This window comes from Euwallacea similis, chromosome 8 (assembly GCF_039881205.1).
Source record: "Euwallacea similis isolate ESF13 chromosome 8, ESF131.1, whole genome shotgun sequence".
In the NCBI taxonomy this organism is placed as follows: Eukaryota; Metazoa; Arthropoda; class Insecta; order Coleoptera; family Curculionidae; genus Euwallacea; species Euwallacea similis.
Window position 1 is genome coordinate 3,982,000 of NC_089616.1, and position 26,303 is coordinate 4,008,302.

At 37.9% G+C, this 26,303-nt stretch overlaps 1 protein-coding gene and 1 long non-coding RNA gene across 3 annotated transcripts in view; one reads left to right on the top strand and one right to left on the bottom strand.

Annotated features, from left to right (window-relative positions):
• Positions 1 to 4,705: 4,705 nt before the first annotated feature.
• LOC136410195 (uncharacterized) overlaps positions 4,706 to 26,303 on the bottom strand; it is a 90,679-nt gene continuing 69,081 nt past the window's right edge. The window contains exons 2-3 of the long non-coding RNA XR_010752223.1: positions 11,927 to 12,180; positions 4,706 to 5,683 (exon numbers count right to left, since the gene is read on the bottom strand). This is a non-coding gene — a long non-coding RNA (uncharacterized lncRNA). The remainder of the gene's footprint in view (positions 5,684 to 11,926; positions 12,181 to 26,303) is intronic.
• Positions 9,978 to 26,303, top strand: part of LOC136410194 (homeotic protein ultrabithorax-like) — a 109,056-nt gene continuing 92,730 nt past the window's right edge. The window contains exon 1 of one of the 2 annotated variants that reach the window (XM_066392227.1): positions 9,978 to 10,959. In XM_066392227.1, coding sequence (XP_066248324.1) covers positions 10,302 to 10,959 — 658 coding nt within the window. In that variant the 5' untranslated portion in view covers positions 9,978 to 10,301. The remainder of the gene's footprint in view (positions 10,960 to 26,303) is intronic. The other variant, XM_066392228.1, reaches the window with a different exon arrangement.

Here is a 26,303-nt window from a genome sequence, read left to right on the forward strand (position 1 = left end):
AAAGCGAAGTAAAATTGAAATTGAAAAGACCTTCTCAGCCCACAGAAAAACGCTACAACTTTGCCCAAATAAAACACATTAAATGTGCAACATCACGTTTTCAAAACATCTCGTCTCTACAAGAGCTGGTTGCTCGTGAATCGCACCCCCAGATGTATCACGCACACATGAAATCTTAGTTTTTTTGGTAATTTTAGGGGCTTCTAAATTCATGGTCTAGCCACTTCTTTGCCGGTAGAAAACTACAAATTCTCTAGCAAACGCGAAGCAAGAAATATCGATGCAAGAGTGAGTCTCGGGAAAAATCACTGGAGAAAAACGCTCTAAAATTCAAAATGATGTACCATAGAGACTTAACGGAATAACAACTGAACGATAGACTGACGATCCCGAATCACCCTTTTTATTATCGACATGTACCGTAATTTCAAATATTTTACTGTTAATTCTGTCTGATTACACAACTTGTGCAAACTCGTCAACCCAAATCAAAAACATCTTAATTTATCTCATTATAAATAACGGCAAACATAATGAATACCCGTAATTAACCCATTGGGCAACCGACACACTCTTAATTCGCGGTTTGTTAGCTTTGGATTGTCACCAAAATATGCAAATGAAAGATAATTTTAAAACCATTTTAAGTGAGGATGTTTATTCAAATCCCCCATTTTCTGTCGCAAATCAGTCGGGAAGTGTCACAAGTGCAATAAAAATCGATTATTAATTAACTGTGAACTTTTTTATTGTAATTTAAGCTCGCTATTGTGACATTCCTCCGAACCAAGTAGACAATTTCGAGTCGTGTGTAATGACGATTTGTAAGCAAATTGCTTTTTTCCGCGCCTTTTTATTAATTAATCGAAATATCTCGGATCTAAGGTTTATTGCTTGGGAACTTTGAGTGAAGTGCTTTACACTGTTTAGTTTGAGAAATTATTTTTCCAAAGTTTTTTATAACTGGTTGATTACAAAATAAATATTAAAACATATTATTGCTATTTGTTCTCGTTTGCATATTCTTATATTCAATTTCTATTCATCTATCCTCTCCATATTATTTTATATATCATAGCAAAATAGTCTTCTCTATTATCGTTCTCTTTTAATTGATCTCGTATTTTTGTATTTTGCTTCGTCATTCCCCCCTCTTTTTTCGTCTCTGTATTTGTAACCTTTGTTTGTAAATTAATTTTTTTTTGTAAATTTCACTTATCCTTTTATTTTCATTTGGAATCTTACTTCTCTTTTTTTTTATATTGCGCAATTTTTTTCTTACTTCTCTGGTTGTTTGCATCATTCCCATTTTTATATTTTCATCAAATTTTATCAGATTCAAATTCTGCGTCTCTCTTTTTCTGATGAATGTATTAGTCGTGCTTCGATATTTCACCTCTTTTTGGCGTTTGCACTTGCCTGGCACTATTTCTTTATTTTTGCATTTTCGTTTTGAAGGCGGGATGTAAAGGAAATATATGAAGTTAAAATAAATTCATCACATGTATCACTTCATCGATATGTTACAAATAAAAGTGGTGGAAATTTTTCAAATGGCTGTTAGTGGGGTCAGGTGTCTTTTCTAAAATAATTTTTTTTGTGGTGAAAACTGCATTTTTTTTGCTTAATTTATACACTTTAATGGAAATTTTTGTTTTCTACAGAGTTTTTTGACTTACTAACAACAATTGTGAGCACACTAATCTCAACATTAAAACGTTCATGCAGATTTTTTTCTTTTCGAGAGCTTTCATCAAGACATACAGGGTGTCGTGTATTCGGTAAAAACATACAACTTCGCTATTAGTTAAAAGATGTTGATATTTCTAATGGTTCTCGATATTTTAGGAATTATTTTGATTGCTTTTTTTAATTTAAGCTCCACTTTATCCGTGTAAAAGATTATTTTACCAAAAGGATAATGTCAATTGACATTCGACCCTCTTGCCCAACAAAAACAACTTTAATAAAAAATACTAAACCGTTTACAAATCCCTTCATATAGAAATCAATAAACGGGTGCCTCCATCCCGAAACGACGCGTTTGCGTTGGAGAAAGCCCCAACTTTACAACCGACAAACTACTTCATTCCTCTCTATTAGAGCTTTTCTACCAAACCAAATTGCACTTACCATCGCAATAAAAAACTCAAACTCAATTTAACAAAGTAGAAAACGGCAACCGCAGCAGAAATAGATCCACGAAATCTAAAAATAATTCTCTACAAATAGCTTTTGACCCAAACTGATTCAAGCTCCAAAAGCTCTAGAGAGAGATGGGACGCTAACGACCAAGATGGCCGCCGAAGCTTGACACTGGCCGCATGCCGGCTCGATTTCAGAGCTTTCTATGGCCGCCTTTGGATTAAAGTTGATGCCGATTTAATACACGGCTTGTCTAACCCGAAAGTGAGTTTTCTTGGTTCGAGTGAGTGCCTGAGTCAAGTGTGAACGCGTCTGATGAGTTTTTGAGGCTGAGAGTGAGTTTATTGTATTGCCACGCCCACTTTGCATGTTTTCCGGCTGACAAAAGAGGATCGCAGCGGCCATTAAACTCACTTCAATGCATTGTGGGATTTAGGATGATGATGGGATGTGAAAAGATTTAGGTATTGAAGTTGTTGATGGAAACAATTTAAAGCAGGGTGGTGGGTTTATTACTAATTGGCACTTAAGTGCGATACTTCATTAACAATACAATTAAGGACAGGCGTCAAAGTTCATTGCATGTAGTTTTAATTACTTATTTCTTATGGCTGATATAATTTTAATTAACAGTTAAAGATAAACACACATTAATGTCAGGTTATCTTTTTATGATATTTTTTTATTTGGAAAACTTTCCTAAAAAATACGTATCCACGTAGTAAGTACATGCGCAGAAACAGCGACGCATAGTACACAATACATACAAATGTACATACAGATAGTGTTCAAGCCCATTACTAGTACCTATAAACAAATGACATCTACATATCATATGGCAGCACGTCATCTGGTAATTTTAATACTGTGAAAAGTTATGTTGGTAGCACTGTGGCAGAATTGTTAACGTTTTTGGACGCCATTTTAAAAATTTTTTGAAATGTACTTTCGGTACGTAAAATAGTGCGGACAGTTCGCATGGAGGCACATCCGCAAAACGGATTATTATCGTCATGTGACTGACATTTAGAAGAGTAGGAAAGCCCTGGATATACCATTGTTTATATTAATAAATGTAAAAATAATAATAATTTAACGTCACTGACGGAAATCAGTGGATTTCTCAAAAAAGCTGGTTTTTGGACGGCGTGTTGTTTCTAATCCTATATGCAAAAACTGCAACTGAAATGTGTTCTTTCCAGCCAAACAGATCGTAACGCCAAATCCTCAAGATACGCAAAATCCACATGTGTGAATGAGCCATTAAATTTTAGCCGTTCAGGCGTAGCCAAAACAACAGAGAAAAAATAATAATTAACTAGTAGTAAATCCCCACTGCATGGGGATCTCCAAAACTATAAGAGATGTGGGCTCAGGTGGCCATATATGTACATATGTACATGTATATGTATGTATATATGGTTTTTGCACAAATGGATTAAACATCGTCATTAGTTTTTTACATATTTAAAAATACTATATATATTTTTTTAAATTTAGATTGTAGAAATATTTTTGATTTCGGAAGCGATCGAACAAAGAAAAATACGCCATTTAATAGCTTTCTTTATAACCAATTCGATAATGTGTAGCACAATGTGATTTATGTCTGCATTTTTCTCAAAAAAAAAGGGTTTAACATCTATCAATAGATACTTCAACCATCTTGTGGTCATCTAAATTCTCAGATCTCCTTTAATGATTCGATAAGTGACTCAAAAGAAGGGTCTCTCTATTTGAGGACTACATAAAAACGGGAACATAAGGTATGTCGTGACCTCTTGTTTTATTTTTTTATTTAAAAATTAGAATAAGAATAAAACGCATGTAAATTCTAATAATTTTTATTGTTCTGGTGGACTTTATTTTGTCGCAAATTCTAGAATCAACTCTTCCAGAGTTTTAACAGACTGCTTGAAAGATCAGCAAATTCCAAAATCGTAATGGGTGTCCCACGTTAATGGTTAATGTTTTGATTTCAATTACATCTTTAATTTCTTTGAATTTTGCGTAATTTACTTAACAGCAATAAGTTCATGTTAGTTCATTCGCAAAACAGATTTTTATTATATTTATATTATCGTTCCTAGAAACAGATATTTTTGAAATTTGAATTGAATATTTTTGAAAAAATACTCCAATTTTGAAGTAACTTGGAGCGACATAATCAGGAAATTTACAGCTTTTTTATTAAGTAATTTACGCGAACTAAAATAAATTTTCTAAGCATTAAAGAGAACTAAGGTCCCAATTTCAGATATTTGTGCTCTATAAAACTCCTTTATTGGAATCAGATATTTTGAAAAATTGTGCACAAATGCGACAACGACGATGGTAATATTTTCAATTTCTCTTTATGACTAGACTCAGTTGTCCTCAACCATTTGAACTGAATTCTGGCAGTTGATGAGGTTCCCTTTAAGGTCTGCACGGTGAAGAGCTCTGTCGAGGAGAGAAGTTCTTGCCTGCCTTACTTGATATTAGCGTTCTTCTAATCTCTTCGAGAGTTCTTAAGCCCCAAGTTTTCCATGGAAGATCCTGGGTCGATGTGGGAGAGGATTTTGTTTTACATATGTTGGAAGAGGAGTGGATTGTTGAAAATCAATTTAGCCATTAGACACAACAATAATTTTCCATCATGTCACGGTTACAACTTTCAACTACTGGAATTTGCATAAACACAACCTTCGCGGCATAACTGATGGCATTCAGTCTATACTTGTATTATGTGCGTATCAATTTCTCGGAACATTTATCATTATTATTATAGTGGGCTCGTAAATATGGCAAATCGTTCAATTACCCGATTAAACAGATAAATAATGAGGTTTCGTTTTCATTTGCCTCTAGAGATTGCTGTATAATAAAACATTTGCAGATAATTACGGGCTTTATCAATTTTATTGGGCCCCACAAGCTGATCGGGTTTAAAAAGAAGTGATTTATCTGCAGTGCGATAAAAACTACTAATTGTTGTTTGTTTATGAAATTACAGTAGATTAGATAGTGCAATAAACAATCACCTACGATTCACTACAGCTTTTAAACAAGCATGCCTAATGCTGCCTCGTAACGAACTGAGTTTCCCCAGAGGTAACACGAAAGCAAAGGTAAAAGAAACGTCTGCCTTATGGCATATAAACAACATAACCGAAAGTTATTCGGTAACCTTATCGTAAGTAGAAACGTTTGTGCCTCATTCTACAAGCCATTTTCGTTCTGCAACGGTTGCTTATTGCTCGTAAAACTCCCATCGTATTGATTGTTAATGGACCCTTATAAAACCTGCAATCTTCTTTGGCAGAGCATCTATCCATCTCTCTCTTTTCTTATTCGCCTGAGAGAGAGGAGCGTGGTCAGATTGTAGAGGCAATCACGAAACTAGCAGGCCTTGAGCCGGTATTTTGGTAGCGGTTGCTGCGGTCGTAACGGCGCTACGTAGTTGGACCAGCGGCTACGAGATGGCGACACGTAACTTTGAAGTGAGTTTCCATTGATTTGATGCTGTGAGTGGGACGGCTTGCACGGACGACTGGGCCTGGAAAAGACTAGATTTAGTTCTTGTGTTCAAATTCCAAACATATTTAGTGCTAAAAATTGAGTTCCACGTAAAAGTTAAAGGAAAAAATGTAGAAAACTGGTTGTTAAGGTTCTGTCACAGAAAGACACGAAATTTGATTGGAGGGCTAAAACTCCATTTTCGTGTAGAACACCCTGGATATTATGCGATTTTTGAATTTGCTATTTATTAAGGTTAGTTTGCATACGTAAATTACTGTTATGTGTTTTACAGTAAGTGTGCAGTTTGGGCCTTCATGAGGCCAATGATTTGTAGAACAGCTTTTGCTCTATTTGAAAAGCGAAAATTTCTTTACATGGCTCACCCTTTGTATTATGTGACATTTCCATTTTGTTACGCATTAAAAAGTGAATCAGAAAACGCCCCTAAAATACTTTCAAAAGCAATTGTAAGGTTTTTGGAGAGTTCACAATATGATTCTCTTTAACTGACACGAAGTCTGTGTATTGTTGAAAATAACGAATTATAAAGAGCAACACTTTCATGCATTCCACTTCCGCTATATTTGCTTTTTTGGTCTCATCCTTACAAATTTTCTCCTTAAAATAATCACCCTGTTAATGTACCGCCCTGCATGTAAACAGCTGCAAATCCCCTTAAGAACACAATAAGCTGACCCGGTAGCAATGTTTTCCGTTCGCACAAAAGAACCATTTTTATTGGAAACCATTCAAAACAGTCGTAAATTTTTTCTGCTGTGACACTATCCTTATTATGCTTATTTACTCAACCAACTAAGTGTTTTTTTAAAACAGGCATTAGATAAGGAAAAGCATGAGATACACTGAGAACGTCTGGGGAATTCGATAAGGCCATCTGTCATCTGCTGATTGCCGACATTCTCTAGATAAGAACGGTAATGTGATCCTTGGTAATTGGTAAGCACAAAAAAGCAAATTTGAAAGAATAACGGTTGCGGTGAATAAATTCCCTGAGTCCAATTTGTTCCATTATGTTTCAGTTAATTAATTTTAAACTCCTGAAATTGGCTTCGCACTTCGCATAGTGATAAATTAATCACCGTGCCATTGTAAAATCTCCATAAAGTTAACAGATTGTTTGCCTATTATAAAACCATAAATAAAGTCACGACTCCTACCGGCTTTTTACGTGTTTAATTATAATCGTAAAAGTGCATAAAATTCGGGCAGGCGAAAGTCGTCTTTACGACACCGTGCGGTAAAGCTCTTATCCGGGTTTTTGTATGCATTGCAAGAAGGTGAAGAGATACAGTTGTAAAAGGAACGTTTTATTAGTATTTGAGTGATCGTAAATGTCGGCAATGAGTTATGGGTTTCGCAGACCGTAAATTTATCAAATGAGACTGGCGCGTGCCAAATGTCGTAAAAATTTTATGGAGGAATTACATAAACCACAATGATTTGTTTATGTTATAAAAGATGATATTAAAAATTTTACGAGTCTTTTAGTGTCTGATGTTTATAAACCGAGATGCCGATTATGATAATATTTATTTAACTATTACTAAACAATTTGGTTGTGATTTAGACAGTTTTGTCTTAAATTTTATAACGTTTCTTTTTGGCCGTTTCATCCATTTCAGCTATAGAGTATCACACGACGCAACCAATTACAGGTTAGCGGAAACCACCGGGAACACCCACTTCCTTGAAGGATGCAGTTAATTAACCCATTATAGATAACGAGAGACCCTTAAATTAATCAATCCATTGCAATAAAATCAGTATTTAATCTTCTCGGTGTAGTCAAACGCCTTCGGAAAATCAAAGAATACACGCTTTTTGATGGTTGATAATTCCTAATCTGACCGAGAGTCGATTTATGTTTTCGAGTTTTGAAGTTCAGGTTAAATGACCCATTGTGTGCATTAAGTAAGACTCTTTATAGAGCTTTAGAAGCTTGACGGGCCTAATCGTTCCTGCTTCGGATGTCTTTAAAGTTGATCAGATTCAGTGTAAAAGAAAATCCCAAAAATAGGACGTGATTTTAGTGAATTTTAGGAGCCACATTTAGTTGGGTAGTGAATGGAAGCTTCGTTTATGGAGCTCTAATAATAGGAAGCTTTTAGACCTTCAGATCATAGATAATAAACTGGTATAAAAAACGATGAAGATCAAGAATGTGAATAAAGTTTGGGTTCCTGCCACGATACTTAAGAGATTAAAAATCAAGGAACCCCCTAAAATTAACGAGAAGGTTAAGGTTTTGCTACTTGAGCTTTTGAAAGATTCTTTGAAAAAAAGAGGCCCTTGAAGAAAAAGAGGATACATTTTTATTTTCCTCTATTTAAGGAAGACTTCTAAGAGCCAAAAACACCTAAAGTGATGATGAATTCTTGAGCGTTTCAAGAACATTTCTGAGAATTTTTTACGCCTAAAATAGTAATTTGTGAAACACAAATGGCGATATGAGAAGGTAATGAAATTCGACCTTTCCAATACAACTTAGATCGTCTAAAAATCTTAATGAAGTTGTATGGTGCAAAGAGCTTCAGACACCGGCCATGATGGTTCTTTGAAAAGACACCCATCCAGGCAGCAATTGTTCAGTTTTGCAGCTGCGAAGTTCAACCGTCTTTACGGTGACATCAACCCTTTCCGGAAGTTCCAGGGTTATTAAATTGCTAAAATTTTATTTCATTGTTTTTTTATGTTAGTTAAAAATGTGTGAGGTAAAGCTTTAAGATGATTGAACACTGAAAGAAGGCCAACTACAAAAGTATCTCGTGGGTCTTAACAGTCTTCCTGATACTTGCAAATCCAAGAAAATAACCAGTCGGAAGTCTTTATTAAAACACTTGTAAAATCTTATAAAAATTGTTGAGAGAATCCATTTTGAAGTGCTAAAAAGTTAAGGGGAGCCATCAAAGACATATTTTTCTCTACGTTTTCTCTATTAGTTCGGTCTGGATATTGAACAATTCGAAGATAGTCAACCAGAAACACCTAGAATTTTGAGGATAATGTTCACTTCTTGAGGTTTTTGAGGAAATTTTGAAGTCATGCAATATGTATTCAAATGGAAAAAGCGAGAAAAAGACATGTTGGTATTTTCATTGCAGTTATTTCCTGTAGGTTTGCGGTAATGGCGGCTCTATAGATGAATGATCTCTGTTATGCTCCTGCTGGTCTCCTTGCGCTTTTAGTGATTCACTTGGTACTACTGCAATAGTCAGTACAAATTATTAGATTTAGTGCTTGTTTTTATGGTCGCTTATTGCCTATTAGTATTTGCTATACTGCCCACTGACTAATTTGCGACTTTAGGGTTTAACGTCTTCTCAATTTTTTTCAACCAAAAGGCGTAAAAGCTTTCCAAGTGCACTCACGGGTTTTGGTACTGAAACCACCCAAAACAAAAACCGACTTCGGCTTTAAAATAATCAAAAATAATTGTGCGTCATCAAGACCGGATAACCAAACCCAAACAAATCCAACCTCGCACCGCTTAAAACACCTAAATCCGAAACGAAAATAAACAATTTCCCACGGAAGGTGTCGCCCCATAAAACCAACTTGAAGAAAAACTCGAAAACGAGCTGAAGTTCATTCGAAACGGCCTCAAGTATTAATTCTGAAACGAATTTCATCCTTTACGAGCGGGCAATATTCCTTGATGTGGCCCATTCGAGCGCTGAAAATAGTCTGCTTTAGTTGATTCGAAAGCTCGGCGAGAGAGGCCGCCACACGCCACACGCTACCGGCTCCATGGGGTAGAGAGAGAGCGCTGCATTAAGTGGGGCTGATATGGACGATGCTATCCTTGCGCAACGTTCAATGTGGGCGCCGACATCGTGACGAATGTGGACGCCATTGGTCCTTTTATGATCCCCTACCATTGTATTGTGTCTATTTGCGTCTTTATTATTGCGATTTCCTTTGACTGTGTGCAACCCTCTCTCTCGCGCGCGCTATCTTTCTAATCACAAATTTCTTCTAATATTATTTTCTGAATGAAAATTTTTTTTCCTCCCGCTGAAGATAGAGTCGAAACGACCGAAGACGGCTGGGGTTGCGGCGGTCACTTCAAGTCGTAGTTGGACCTGACAAAAGGAGCGATGATCGGGCATGAAGGTTTTGAAAATTGTTTCGAAGAAAAAAGAGAGAGAAGAAAAAACAGGTAGCGTTTTAGCGGCAGGTAATAATAATAGGCTATTAAAGCGGCCGCGTGCTGCCGCTTCGGTGGTGGGGAGAGGGGAGAGTGAGAAAGCGCGATGGAAAGCGTAAGCGCGAATGGGCCGGGAATGTGTGGGACGGAGTCTGCTCGGGTTGCTCCAGTGCACAGTGGGTCTTGATCCATCCGCGATCCAACGTCAGCATTGCCGATCTAACAATCGTGCGGAGTACTCGTGCTCGGGCCATTAATATAATTACGTCGTAATCATAACAATCACCATCACCGAACACATCATTCGTCCGGACTGTCGATCGACTCACGATGTCATCTGCATCACCATTCGCTTGGTGATCCGTGACCTAGTGCCATTATAGTTTTGAAGAAAAAAAAAAAGTGACAAAGTTTTTTCTGTTTGTGTTGGGACGTATCCCTCTTCCAGGGGGATCAAGAATAATTGGTCAAAATTAACGCGGCAATTATGAACTCTTATTTCGAGCAGAGTGGCTTCTACGGAGGCCACCATCATCAGGGTACCGGGTCGGTCACGGGAGCGCACCATCATGATCCGGCAGCGGCCGCTGCGGCTTACAGATCGTTCCCCCTGAGTCTGGGTATGTCCCCGTATGCCTCCAGCCAGCACCATCATACCGCACATTCCTTGCACCAAGCCAGACCGCCCCAGGATTCCCCCTATGACGCTTCTGTGGCCGCCACATGTAAACTCTACTCCTCAGACGGACAACAGAATAGCTATAGCAATTCTGTGGCGAAATCGGACTGTTCCAAGGGTAACGCGGATCAGAACGGGTATGCCGCAGTGGTGGCTGCTTCAGAAGCAGTGAAGAATGCATGGCAGAATGCCACTTCGGCTGGGGGGGCTAATCTGGCTAACAGCCTCACTGGACCCGTCCGTCCTTCGGCTTGTACTCCTGATTCCAGAGTAGGCTACGGCAGTTCTGGCCTAATCGGGGGGGATCCCTCCACGAGCCCTGGCTCCGCTTCAGGCACTAGAACATCGAATTCCTTATCATCGTGGAATAACCCCTGCTCCTTGAACACATCTTCGTCCCAACCTGTAGGAACGCAAATTCATCAGCAGAGCAACCACACGTTCTACCCCTGGATGGCTATAGCAGGTCAGTCATAACATAATCAAAAACGTACCCCTTTTTAACCCTGTGCCCGGAAGTCAAGTGCACTGAATAATCACACAGGGTTGAACGAACCAAAGCGCTCTCTCTCAATAGCATTTAACGCACGATTAGTCCATCTCTCTCTGGACCGTTGCTATTCAGGCCCCTTCGGTCCTTTAGCGTCGATCAGCTGTTCGCGGATTGCCTATTTCGTGTTTCTATAGAGCCGGGCCATCTCCGAATTGTGAGCGATTATATGGGCCAGATGGAGGTTAATTGATTGTGGGTCAAAGGCCGCTCAATGTCGATTTTAAGAGTTTGTCGAATTGTGAAATAATGACCGTATCACCTAATGTCTAATGACTAAGTCCTAATGACGCAACAAATTAACTTGGGGCTGTGGAGGTACATAAAAAAATCATTATTAATATGCGGGATTTTTTTTTAAATGTACCTAATTTTTTTGTATCTTTATCTTGGGCCTCTCTCGGCATAAAAAAATCAAAGGTTTTTTTTCATCGTCATTAAAATGTAGGAATTAATTTCTAATTACTTAGACGATTGAGGAGTACTTTAAAATTATTTTGAAGCATGATAGTCGACAGCATGATTTTTTTAGTGCGCCCGATACCCCCTTGGATTTTTATAATTCATTTTTCAAAGTTCACAAGAAGTTAGTAAAACTTGACGAAGTCGAATTGTAGAAAAATTCCGCGGCGTTTCTGATCAACCGATTGTAGGAATTAAGAGTAATTAATACTTAACTTACAGAAGACTATAAAATTTGCAAACGTGCACTAGTAGGATAAATTTTCTATCTAAAACGTGCGACAGTGATACTTTACCGCCCTTAATTGCTGACTAACAAAAATTCCGTACGACAAAGTATCCCTTCTGCATCCGTTAGATTAATGTCTATCGCACTGATTAAGAGTGCGGCAGAAGTGGTTATTCCAATTTGTTTTCTTACCTGAAACGGGTGTCCCAATCTTCAAACTTGCTTGAAGATCGTAAATTTGCACTGTCCCATTAGGTTCACGACTAGCGTCATCTCTGGGAGGGTTGGTGAGCGTTTGGGTAATCTTGTAGTTCTGCGATTTTTGTGTAGAGGTCGCTGATATTCATAAGGTGGAAACTTTCAAGTACCTGCCCAAGGGAGCCTTAATTGAAGTGCCTCATGATGGCTTTATCATTGAGCATGGAGGTTTTTAACCCTCTGTTGTTCTGAAATGAGGAAGATAACTATTTGTTTTAACGAAGAATTTCAGTTAATAATGTATTCAAATTAATCGATTTAATGAAACAAAATTTTGGATGTGCTATTATTCCCTTGATTGAATATTTATTTATGCCTCCCATAAAACTCTTTAAAATTACAGTTTATTATGCAAATAAGAAACCTGCAATCTGCTCGAGGGTCTAAAGTGATTTGCGGTGACAGTAATAGATGTGAGAGCCACAAAGTATTATTGATATTACCATTACAAACTAACAATTATCTACTTGAAGTTTATTAAACTAGAAAACATGATTTAAGAATGTTTAAACAGACCCTCGTTTTAGGAGTGACCGAAAATAATCTGTTGTTTTCAAACGCTTAAATTGTATTTCGTTTAGGCTCCAGAAAGCTATCATATTTCCCGAAGGAACGCTCGTAAACCAACTAGTTTATTAAGAGACTCATTTGGCATGGTCGGCTCATTTACACTTGTTTTTTTTCCCATCGAACCTCGTTACTTTCGGCTGTTTTGAATAACCAGAACATTGTTGCAATTAGTTTTTCCTTGGCCTCCACTTTTAGCGATTGTTTTGTCTGGCCCATACTCCAGTATTTCCTTCAATTAGCATAAATACGAAAATAACAAACACTCGATAACGCCTCCCAAACCTAAAAACTAAAAAGTACTAAAAATATGTCTCCGGGTAAGGGGTCATCATTTATCGCAGATACCTGTCGTCTCTTTGCTGACTCCGGATTTGGAATGATAAATGTTTCCGGAATAATGCCACACCCCTTTCAGCCTTAAGGGCAGTTTGTAGGGAAAAGGGATCCAGAACCGGGACACCGGGAAGCCAAGGGCACACTCCATGAGAGAATTTGAATGGACTTGATGTAGGTCAGGATTTAACGTGCGTTTTAAGGAAAGATCGAGAGAGCCACATATGAAATGTATGAAAAATATGTTTTCGAATGAATGATTTTTGTTCTGTATGACTAATTAGTGCTACTAACAAGGACGGTCCCAAACAAGAAAAAAATGCCTGAGGATCGCACACGAGTTTAAATTTCAAGCCTGAATTTCCATTCAGATGAGTTATAACCTGAAGCATCATCTATACGCACTAAGCATATGCCGATGATAGAGTTCATAGATGGCGCCAGTTCTTAAACGCCGCTAACACGATTATTGCTATTAGCGAATGTGCAGTAACAATAAATAAATTTTGACACTAACGCTGGTAATTAATGGGCAAGCCGTGATATTGCCATCAAAATCATAACGGGCGATTTATTTTGATTGAAATAACGATTTAGTAAAGACCGGTGGCCCGACAACACTCAATAAAATTAGCGATTGATGCAGTTGTAAAAGCTCGGAATAATAAAGCGAATGGAAGTAATGGAGCAGGTATAACAAAGCCATTACCCCGCCTTTATGGCATAATGGTGAGGAGTTGCATAAGATTGTGTACGATTTAGATGATTCCGCAGTCACGCTGCCGTTTGCTTTGTAATTATCATGGGATTCCTTCGATTTGCATATAGACGCGGTTCTTTTACTTAATCTTCGCCTTCGTCATGATTTATAACGCAAAGAATGAAATGAAATACTGTGTAAGACAAGACGATTTGACGGTTTTCCATACTAAATCTAACATTATTTCTTTGAAGCTTTCGAACATTGAACATGTGAGGAAAAGGAGCCGAGCTTTCTTCCTCGTTCTCCTGTATTAGCGCTCATTTTCTCCACAAGTTAATTTCAGGTAACATTTTAAACATTATCCCCGGAATTCCGACAGATTTCTTCATCATCTGCTTTATCACCTGTTGAAATTAAATCATCAATTTTTTTTGCCTTCGATGATATATATATTCTCTGATGTGACCGCAGCTCGAAAGGGCGCTGCGAGCTACTGGCCCATATACCGAAACACCCATACTCGAAAAAATCCTTGTAGTCGGAAATCAAGTTATTATTTCTTTATAGACCCCATAAATTAAACGTTTTCCTGGCCAGGTATATTAAAGGTATCTGTGAACGAACTTTTTTAAATTTACGACACTTGTAATAGCCTGGTTTCCCGTTAGATAGATTTTTGGTCAATAGACCGTTTAGAAGTTAACGTCTTTATTAGATTTGAGTTGAAGCAATAATCTGTATCATTTTTGTTTCAGGTAAGATGCGCATATAATTGAGGCCTTGAGGACAGTTGTTATCGTCATATATGGCTCGATGTTTGTAAGTACGTCCAAGTATTTCCTTTATTGTCTGTCCTGTCTTAAGCGATCAAAAGATTTTTGGAATACTGGTTTACATTCTCTACATGCGTGCTCTACTGTTAATTAGAAATTAAGCCCAAATGATTGACATTCTTTAATTATCTAAATTAAGCGTAATACTCTGGAATGCTCCCGTTTCCCATAAGTTCAGAAAAAAGCTCATGTGCAGCATACTCTAAATGGCGACGTGACTTCTTCTTGTTCTTCAATTTTAATAAAAATGCGCTTCTCGCGAAATCAAAGTCGAGATATCTCGTCAACGGGATAACTGGTATGGAAATGATGAAAAAATGGCGGAAAAAGAAGAAACAGAGTCGGACAGGCGATGTATGCCCGTTTACATGTCATGCGTATAATGGACTGGTTTATTGGTGGACAAAAAATCGGACGAATGCTCGGTTTGTTCAGTTTTCCGTTACTGGAATGTCAATTACGGAATTTTATTGTTTGTTTTGCTGATCGTTTTCGAAGTGAAGAAACAGTGCCTGTGAAGACTCACATTTAGAGGAAATTACTTAAAAATCCATGTAAGTCGCAGGATTCAATCATCTACGGAGCCTATGTAAGTTTGATGAGAACTGACTCGACAGTGTCGATCTAGAAAGATAAAAGTGTTCTGTAAATTTCGCATTTTAATTATTATTTGATGCGATTAATACGAGCTATTTTTTAAAGCATCTGCTTCACGCGCTCCAGAGATATCAGCGCTTAAAATAAAAAAATCGATCAAATCGGTAGTTGCAGATCGTGTATTGCATCCGCGGATATTTCAGTTGAGATACTGAATGTTTTTAACAATATGCGGAATGTATGGAATGAAATGAAAAGGTTTGGACAAAGAAGCTCATATCCAATAGCGTTATAGGAATCTGATAAGTCTCCATTATAATCAAAGCGTGTTTTAGCAACAAACGGCCCTTTCATCCATATCGACTCTAGACTAAATATAAGCAGAAGTAAATAACGTTTTGGTAACATAATATTCTAAACAAACAGCAAATGGGAAATTTTCTAACGTGATTTAATAACTGTTGCCTGGGTCATTGAGAAAAAAAAGGAAAAATGCCAAACAAAAACTAGCGATAAATATAAAAACCACGAAAAAAAAATTAAATAGAAAAAGAGATAAACAGGAACACAACTTGGAACCTACTAAATTTCTTATTCCAGCCCTGTAGAACATGAGTAAGTCCATCTAACTCCGAAAAACAGACCTTTCAAAACCGATTATTTCAGACGACCTTTTTGCGTAATAATGGGTCTATCCACCGGTAGACCCTACTATTACAAAAGCCAGTTTTTAATGGCGGCCCTGAATGCAATAAAGCCTAGCACTGTACAGGGGGATCCAGGGAACTTTGGCCATGATACCACCCTTGCGCAACCGTTAGTTTTCTGCGGCCTCTCAAATTGCCAACACGAAATCTGTCTGTCGGCCTGATGGGTTTTAGTTAGTTTATGGAGTACCGAAAGTGGTACCGGTGTTGATGTGTTTAGTGTGTTTTAGTGAGGGTTAATTGAGCTGTTTTTGGTGCCCCGCGGGTGGTGGAGATGTTATCTGCAGCCCTAGGAAGAAAAAGAAGAGTGTTTTGTAGTTTTAACGTTTATTAAAACTCGGGATAATTTTAGGTGTTTAAATGGCATGATATGGCAAATTGACGTTCGTGAGCTTTCATGATGCGAGACCTAAAAAAAAGTCTGGGTAATCGATGGCCATTATAGTCATTACATGCAATAATAGATGTTTAGGTGAAGAAAACATGTCGGAGACCCCTAAAAGCATCTCGTCTTTTTTCAGTTTTGTTTTACGGTGTGTCAGGATGGGAACTTATAAACTGCCAAAAGGAAAGTTTGCTTGGAAGCGTAACTGAAAAATTGCGTATCTCACGCATATAATAACTATGATGGGACAGCCACGCAACGCACGTACGCGAAATTGCAAATATGGCTACCAAGAGACGCCATCCGAATAAATGTTAACACTACTCTAAGCCCATTAACATGCATTGTGTGCTAATACCATGTTTGGTTTAATTGTGCCTAAATTAACGCAGATATGTCAGTTATTATAAAGTTATTCAGAGATTTGTTTATGGTGTGCTAATTATGTTGCCATTTCGCATGACCAAATACAATCGAGAAACATAAGCAAAGAAAAAACAAAACCACCATAAATCCTGGAAGTGTTTATGTAAAAGTCTGGCTCTCCCGTTAATATTATAGAGTGCTATAAACTGTTTATGTTCTGACTATGTTCTCTCGGGTACGTAAAATCCGGAAAACCGATAAATTACTTGCACATCTTAAAATAGGTACACAAGCAACACCTCTTCAATTTGATGCCTCCATTTGCATTGCTACATATTCAATTTATGCCCTCCATGGATGAAGATATTTACAATGTCACTTAGGAAAAAAATCTAAAATTAACTGTGGATTATAGTGCGCCGAAAACATAAATTAACGGATCTATTAATAAAATTCCTCATATAGTTCAGGTTGACACATTGTTAACGGCAATTGGTAGTAAAAAGTTTGAAATGGTCCTTTTTTTGCATGTGAAATGTTATAGATTTTTGAGATTTTTTGAAAACTTAATTATCTCAAAAATTGCAGCAGATTTGCCCATTCGATTCTAGATAGTTTTACGTTAATTTGGTTAATTTTTTTTTAGTTTACGTGCGTAGTCTGCAGACAAATAAAATTCTCTCATATTTACTTTTTTTGTTTTTGTATGATCAATAAATAGGGTTAGATTGACTCTGAGAGCACTTCAAATATGCATCAAAATCACAATAACCAGAACCGCTTTTCTCACTTCGACAATACACCCCTTTCGGTGGCACCATGATAATTTCCCTCTTTCGTCCTTAAAACCCATAACCAGCTAGCACCCTTCTATTTCTTGATATTCCAGAACTCTGGAGTCCATTGTCTTCAAAGGATTTTTTGCCTTGCTGGCCCCTCTCAGGGGTGGCAACGAAACGTTGTAAATTCTTAAACATTGTCCCCCTCATACCCAGAAATTATGCGAATTTCTGTCTTCAACACCTGCAGCTATATCTACTCATATAGTTTTCGCTGGGTAATCGTATATATCCCCCCGAATATGCGGCCGTACAGATCATTCGAAACCGATAAAGCGAAGAAGTAATGCATTTTTAATAAGGCCCATTCATAAACGTGTTGTTATTAATAATAGGCGTTTATATATGGCCGACCACCAACGACGTTCTTGCGATCCAAGATCGATCTGCCGCGATTATACGTCGATAAGCACGACCTTTGAAAACGGTGAAACAGTTTACGCTTGTAAAACGTTGCCCCAAAGTATTTTTTACGCGAATTAAATTGTTTTCAGATGCAGGAGGACGATTAAAACTGAGGTTCAAGCCATCAATTTAATTTATGTGCTGTGCAAAACTCACCTTCCTTTTTTCTCGTGTCGGCTATCTTCGCCATACTCTTCACCCTTGTAGCATAAGCTGATTAATCTACATCTAGGTGTGCTCCGCTATAATATTCGTTGTAGCAAGCAAAAATATAAAATTACATTAATGTGGTAGCATCATGCAAGCGATTTTTTAAGAGTAATGCAAAACTAATTTTAACACCTTAAACCGATATCTGCAATCTGTGTAATTAAATCCTGGGGAGTTATAATTTTAATGGCTTCTAACCTGGATATTGTGGATGGCATAAATCATTATTCTTGCCTAATTACAGAGCCCTTAGCCATTGCAAATCGCCTATGAATATGAGAGGCAATATGTAGCCACTTTTCTTTTCGCATTTACAACATTAACATTTCGTTGCCCTTGTGATGGTGGAGATTTTTACCTTGATAATTCATAAGAATGCGTGAGTTTTCTAATTAATCACCTTTCTCAAGTCAAAATTCTAAGTCTTGCGTGGTATCTGCCCCTTCAGGCAAAGCAAAATGATCTACGTCGTATCGGCCTTAACTATTCCTCCCCAAGTCTGCATTCGTTATAACGTGCAAAGTGATTCTCGCTCATTAAATCATATTTATGTGCATAAAAAGTGAGTTTACGTGGTCTTTGGTTAGATTTCGAGCCAGATATGCATGCTGGGGGTCTTTTGTTTTTCAATTTGGCCTCGGTCATGTATCGTTAACTATCAATTATGACTTGTTTTCGTAATAATAATGCAAGCAGGGAAATTGATTTTTTTTTTGTTTTATGTGGGAAACATGAAGTTTCGGTCCTCAAAACGGAGTTGTGAAAGAGTCTTCAATGCTACGATTATTTTCGTTGCGTTTTGCAACCTACTGGGTGCACGTGACTGTAAGATAAGGCTATCTATACATATTATGTGTTTGTACATTGAAGTATATTTGAAAAACGTGATTTTGAAGCCGGTAAAAACGGGGGAATGAATACAATTGTCATTAGGGAAATTTTAGAATTTCTGAGAACGCAACTGCGCACTGGTCTGCGATAATGCTCAAAAACGTCGATTCCAATAGTGAATGATAAACTAAGTTTTGCAAATCCATTTGGAAAAATCAGGGGCGTACCTGCATGGAATTCAAAATGGTCAATATCAAAAAGTAGTCGTTTGCATAAAAATTTGGGGAACCCAAATGCGTCCCTGGTCTCCATGGCATACTGCAGCATATTATGCATTGCAAGGGTTTTCTGAAATTTTTTGCAACACGTTCATTTGAAGGAAATAAAAACTAACAACCTGGACAAACAGGAACAGGACAAACTAATCTGGAAAGTTGCTGAGCACTGGCACATGGTGGTACGCCAATGATGTACTGAATATTAAGCTTTTTTTTAGCCGAGAGAAGCATAGTGGTCCGATCTTAGGTTTTGCGAACGGGAAAAAATCTCAATAATGAGAGGAACTAACTTGTAAGCAACTGGAAAAGGGACATTTTAAGCACAGTTGTAATAAACAATAATTTCCATAGAAATATCGGATACTCGTAATTACATTTCCCGTAAACAATTTTGCTCTAATAGAAAATTAGTGGCATTATTCCAGCCTTGATAGGTACTAATTTATTCTCATTATAATGAAAGTGATCAGCAAAGTAAACACCATCCATAGTTCATGCCTGAAAGGCTTTTTTCCCATGACTGCAGGCCATTAAGTTCTTCGGCAAAAATCCGACAGAACTTTTTTCATGCGAAGACGAAGGGTTAGCGGAATGTAACAAACGACCCCTTGAATAGTGCAGAATGAAAAACCACCCATTCCGTAAACAAATATGACGGAAAGAATTCAGTTGCATGCTGGAAGCCCATAATAATTCTTAGACATATATAAACATAAAAATGTGGTTTAAATTTTTTCGCAACGAGAAATAAAAATATCCTATGCTCTCATTAAGGCTTATTACGTTGAGATCGTTTCCAAGAAAATTTTAATCACCTGCATTGTGCAGGTAAAAGAAAAAGAATATGTGGCGGCAATTTCTTCTTTTTTCACTTCTCTAATTGTTATTTTATTCCCCGTTGCCGCAGCCATTTTGCGCCAATCTCGAGGAAAACACGTCGATTAATCACCCCCGAAAGACAGGTGACAAAATCGGAGTTTCACATGTGCACTTCAAACCCTTTAATAATATTAACTGTGCCCTATACACACATCAGGCAGACCTCCTCTGACTGGTTTTGATGGGCTATAAATCGGGTTGTTGCGACTACTCCTGCCCTTAGGGCTGCAAAATCAGAGCTTTAAGGGCTGATGATCATATACATTTATAAATAAAAGGTTCGGGTATTTCGGTCAGTTCGGACGTTGCCGAACGGGGTTATGAGGGGGCGCGATTTTTATATCTCGACTACGGCGATGATTTCGACATATTTGAGGTTCTTCTGAACGCGATTGTTAAATCTCCTGAACGCAATTTAATCGCGCTCGCAAATAATTTCATGTAATTTCGCCACACAGTTATGATGAGTTATAATGCAACATGATTATTGTGTTCTAACGCATTGGTCACAATACGATTAAAGTTAGTTTAGCACCGGTTAAATTGCATTTATTCGTTTACGTTTCCACATAGGGACAATTAAGTAAAAGGAATCAAATTAGCAGACATATAGAGGAGAGAAGACAAGAAATAAAATCAGCCTTAAAATACTGGCGTGGAAAACAATCGTTCGGGTGTTTTATAGCTCATTCGATCGGCACTTTCTTAAGGTTTTCTCACCAGTGAATGGTTGTAAGACAATAAAAGCTGATGCATCGTCATTGTATACGACAGCAAGAATCTGCGTTGATAAACCGCCAGGCCAAATTGAGACGCATTGCCGAATGCAAATTTAATTGCCCTCGAGGAATCGGGTTATACCATTCTTAAATTTAATTGTTTAATTTCTTTCGACTGATTTAGGGCTCATTAAAGGGCCTCTAGGAGTCGATTGAAACACGATTAACCAGCGAGGGAACCTGAATTCGACCAGAGGAACGTTGCTCTTAGGCCAAATGCACAGTGCGAAATATTCCTGCTACAGCGCACAGATTATTCGAGAACAATCCCAATATAGGTATGCCAAGATATTCGCATTTAATCGATGTGCCAAAAGCTCGTTTCCAGGAAAACAGGACCGCGGATGTCTTATCCATCTAAATGAGTTAATCTAGCACGTGGAAAACGATTTTCATCGCAGGGAATATCCCTAATTTTTGCCCGTTCGGGCAATCTCCACCAATTTCGGCTTTTAGGTCAGCTTACTGAATACAGAGTGTCTCGGACCGGACTCCTGGCAGCAAATCGCGTTTTCGATCATATTATGATCATATCGGCCGAAGCTTCGTCACCGAAAAACATTTTGATCGAGTCGAACCAAATCCAACTTTCTGGCCAATTCCTCGGATTTCAGTTAAATTTCTCCTTTCCTCGGAAACTCTAAATGTTAGAACCTCAGAAGTGGGATCAATAAAGCATAAATCCCGCCATAATTAATACCACGCTTGTCGGTTTGTGTGCGAATGCATGTTATAATGGCGCTTACGAAAACGGCATCGTAAATGAAAATTATTCGCCCGATGATAATGTTACCCGGAACATGTTTCCTCTGTACCTTTTTTCTGGGGGTTTATTGTCAAAGGAGGTATTTTTTCGGGGGCTAAAAAGCAAACATTGTTTTCGGCGGATTTACGATGAAAGTTACCTGAAAAAAAACTCATTGTTGGGGAGAATGCGACCTTGTCTTTTTACAGTTCTGATGGTTTTCTCTTCATAGTGTTTGACAATACGATTAAGACCAAGTTGTAAAATCAAGCACCGTTAGGTCCGAAATTTAGGATGTCCATTCACTAACTTGACCTAGAGCAACTTGTACGTGTACGGTTTTTTTTAAAGGCCAATTTATTCAAATCTTTGATTGTATTCAAGTCATATAGAATTACCGACGATGGCCATCTGATGTCCCACTATAAGGCACGCTTACACAAAAGGTCATTTGACATTTAGCTGCATACAGCTGTCTTTTTCCACTCGGTGGTAATAGAAGCAATTAAATTTTAATTTTTGCCAATGTTGATGGAATCTGTCGTAGCCCAAATGCTGAATGAAGGCTGCGCTGTTTGAACAACTTCAATGCATCTTTCGAAAGTTCAGACCGTGAAAGCAAACATCTAAACTGCTCCGCGCCCTCAAACACCATTAGCCGATGAAATAAGGGCCTAATTAAAAATACATCATTTCCAGATCAGATAGGACGTTTTACCTTCTTCGAGGGTAGCCATAAAGCTGGGCTGTGTATTTTTCTGCAAGAATCAACAAGAACAGAGATAGCAGGCCATATCTAACCGGGTGCACGGTGTTTATATAAATGAAATGGCGCCATGCCTCAACTCTAACGGTTATTAACACGGCCCGAATTCTCGTTAGGGCACGTTCACTTGTTAAATTTTCGTTGATACATACCGTCGGCACAGCCGTTTTTTGACTTATAGGGTAGCAGTTTTCATTTTGGGTCGGATTTAGTATAGCTACCTGAAATCTTGACTCATTCTGAGAGACTGGATAATGAAATCTCGGTAACGAAATTTTGCATTCAACAAGGGATTAATTTCCTATTCAAGAATATTCGAATTTCTTTTTCATTTTTTCCCAAGTTATGGTGAGTGACAGATTTGGTTTAAAAAACATAATTGGTGGTTCCAACAGTATGGCACACCTTCGCATAATACAGGAGTTATGATCGCTTAGATTTTCTGAAATAGGGCGCCCACTCGGAGCATACTTGGCCAGCTCGTTCTCCAGACATGATCTCGTTAGATTTTCTTTGGGGCTATATCAAAACTAATGTTTAGCGATATAATATGCATCTTTGAGACGGAGGAACTACCAAGTAGAGTTGGGTAGAATAAAACTAAGGCTGTTATGTTAAAGTTAAAGTTAATTAAAGTTTATTAAAAAGCACGGCAATGGAAAAGTGGTTTTAGGTTTCGTTTATAAACAAAGGCTTAGTTCGTTTGGAATATTTGTAAAAAAAAGCAAAATCCAGCACAGGGAAATTTTATACACAATCGTAAAGCGTGTCGCTGGGCCAGGATGAACCAAAAAGAGTAATAATTTCGTTCCTCGTGACAACTGGTAGATTCTAAATCATTCTAGACTTAGAACGAACGTCCTCCCAGCAAGATGAATTACGCCCTAATCTACGCGATGCGTTCAACGGTTTACTTCCGAGCCCCGTGGAAAAGATTTACTACTTTCTGGGTGAAAAGGACTAGTTTTATCACTTTCGAGGTGAAAAATTGAAAGTGCTTCTAATCACCGAACTGTTGCAAGCGCGTCTCGTTTAATTTTATTGGTCCCTTAACCATTAATTAAGCTCGAATTGGAGAAATACCGAGAGTTGTTGAGAAATTGATTTCTTTGCATTTGTGCCACCAAATGCATTTACAGTAATCTGAACTAATTGGCAACAGAAATATGCGATAATTTCAACAAAATAGTTAACTGAAAAATTCCGTGCCGATAACGAGGTTCCATTGAACAGTATCGCAAATACATGTTTCGTATACACACGAAAACATAAACTGGGAATGGTATTGTTTACTGCTGCGTTGGGGAACCAAAAGCACGTTCTCATGTTTGATTTTTTCGTTAAAAAACTGATTCTCAATTTCCGCACGCCAATTAAGTCTATTATTAATCAACACTCATAGCACATCATGTATAAGTGCTAATTGATATTCAAGCAGTTTGCATATGACAGACGCCACCATGTCCGCCCTCCTCTGTGACTGCAGATGTAGTGAAATTAATTAATTTAGCAGTTTGTGGCAAAAATCTGACTTCAAACGATATACATAAACATCCCCTGGAACTTGTTTGAACTAGAGCAGAACAATTCCTGACCCACATACCGAGTGAAAACAAAAAATCCATATCGCTCTACGTTAAAAGTGCCCGAAAACTTATTTGGGTGTCGCTGTTTGAATTCGTGTTGTAGCTGAGTGTAGCTGGGACCGAAGGGGGGGCAGCTCCATTACACCCTGGGCCAAATGCGACGACAGGCCGTTATTCATTCGGCCGGTCCTGTTTTAGGACGCATCATTCGGAATAACTAGCGGTTTGGGGTAGATTGCTCGTACGGGATTGTTTCGGGTTTAAGTCGGTCGAAACCAATTATTCGGATTTTAGAGGTGTGAAAGGAGTAGAGAGACGAATACATGCATTAAGGTCGTCAGCGAAAATTATGATCATGTAGTAAACACGAGTAGTTTCAGACAGCGTGGTTCTGGCAGTGGATGAAGAAGGAAAAAATACGGCAGTTTGTGTCAGAATAAAAGCCGGCAGATCTCTTTTTGCAGCAAAGTAATTTTTAGGAGGCAAAAAAGCTGTTTGCGTGAAATCGTCATGCATCCGATGTTACAAACAATTTTTTCTTCAAAAGTTAGCAAAAAATAGAACGCGCTTTTCTCGCAGCAAATGCCTCAATTTTACATTAAAATTACTGCCGTTTTAACTATTTTAGCACGGCCCTGATCATTTGTAACAGTGGAACGGAACATGTTTATACTTACTTAAAATGAAGGTTTTAAGTCATGAAACGTCCAAAATTCATTGTCGTCTCTAGTTTCTAGAGTCATATAAATTTTTATGTACACACATATACAAAGTATGTATGATAATTTTAGTTAAACTTGCCCTTGTTCCAGCCACTTTTGGTTTGGCCCTGATTAATAATTTATCAATCGAACTAAAGGTTGTTTATTCAAAACGGAGCAGTCAAGGAACGAGCTATAAAGAATTCGTTTGCATAGCTAGTTTCTAGGAGCACTTACGAGTTTTTAACAGAAGTATAAAATCCACTTGTCAGTTAAGTTTCCCATTCCCTCGCTTCTTTTGGTACGGCTTCGATAATTCATAATTAAACTTGAAAATTGTTGATAATGTAATGTCGCCTAATGTCCTCTGTTGGTCGGTTGCCAAAGTTGAATGTTGCTTCATTTGGCAATCATTAAAAAAAACCAGTCCCAATTAAGCGAAATTATCCTTCGCAGATGCACGCCACTGACTCGAACCAAGAGCCACCTGAAAAATGAAATATTGCAGATTTGAATTATGGTCCCGCAAATTCGAGCCATATATTAAAAACAGTACAAACAGGAAATATTAAAACGAATGCTTTTTTAGTTAATATGCCCCAAATGTTACATTTGCTCATTTCAAAGAAATCCATTACTCTATAGCTATCAGTATTCCTGCTCCATGGCAGCCATCAAATTGATGCCCAATTATGCCAGAGACGATTAAAGGCAACTGCTTATTACGGCTTGCTCAAACCTTGTATGAAAATCAATTTACTGGACAAGTTGTTGTTGGTTTTTTTCACAAGGGTGACCAGTTAATGGACTTTTTTCCACTTTCCTTATTACCTTTGAAAACTATGATTTTTTAACGCTTCGAAAGTAGATTCAAGTGGCCTTCGTCACGGCCAATGAAGCACTATGACCATAAATTACCCATAGTGCGTGTAGACCGGTCGGACATCTAAATTTTTGAGATAGTTTCGTTTAATGAGCCCCAATAAAGAATAGTTACACTAATTTAGGCATCAAGCCCATAAGGTTTATGGCCCCGCAAGGGGGCTACCACATAAGCGTTTCTCCATGTCGAATTTTTTCGAAGTTTTCGAAAGGACCTGAACCTGACTGGGAGCAATCTATTAGGTCTAATTTCGCATGACGTGTGGCAATTTCAGGGAAATTACGAGGATCCTCCAGGAGTTTATGAGCAGAAAATATCATTAAATTGTGGCAAACTTCCACTTAACTGCTCGTAAAACTATTACAAATGTTCGTAAAATGGTTGGGGATTGAGGCTTGTTCCCCAAGGTTTTTGAATCAAACATCAAGCGAAGGAATTTATACGATGCCTATTGCATTGGGTATGGGTGGAAACAATAATTAATTAATCTTAAGTAACACTGGGGGTCCGTTATGGGTTAAATATGGAGACCACCCACTTTTAAACGGCCAATTTTTTTCCTTTCTGCATTTACAGTATTGACTTTTTTGATTTTGATCGATTGCCAAAGAATTGATTTATCTTAGCCCGAATTTGAAATTTTTCATTTAATTAAATCCCTTTAATAAAAACCAGTGAATTGTTGAATTATTGCCTTAAATGATTTATTATTCTAACACTCTGAATGTAGAGGATAGGGGCTCTATAAATAACGATATATGCCATTATATTCTGGTAGTTGCGATTGGGTTTTTGTACACTTCGCAATGTTAGCGAATCGTTTATGAAACACGAAGTAATATTATGCAGCTAATCAGCAGTGACAAAACCTGAAATTTGACAATTTATTTGTGAGGATTTGAACCAGCTGAATGT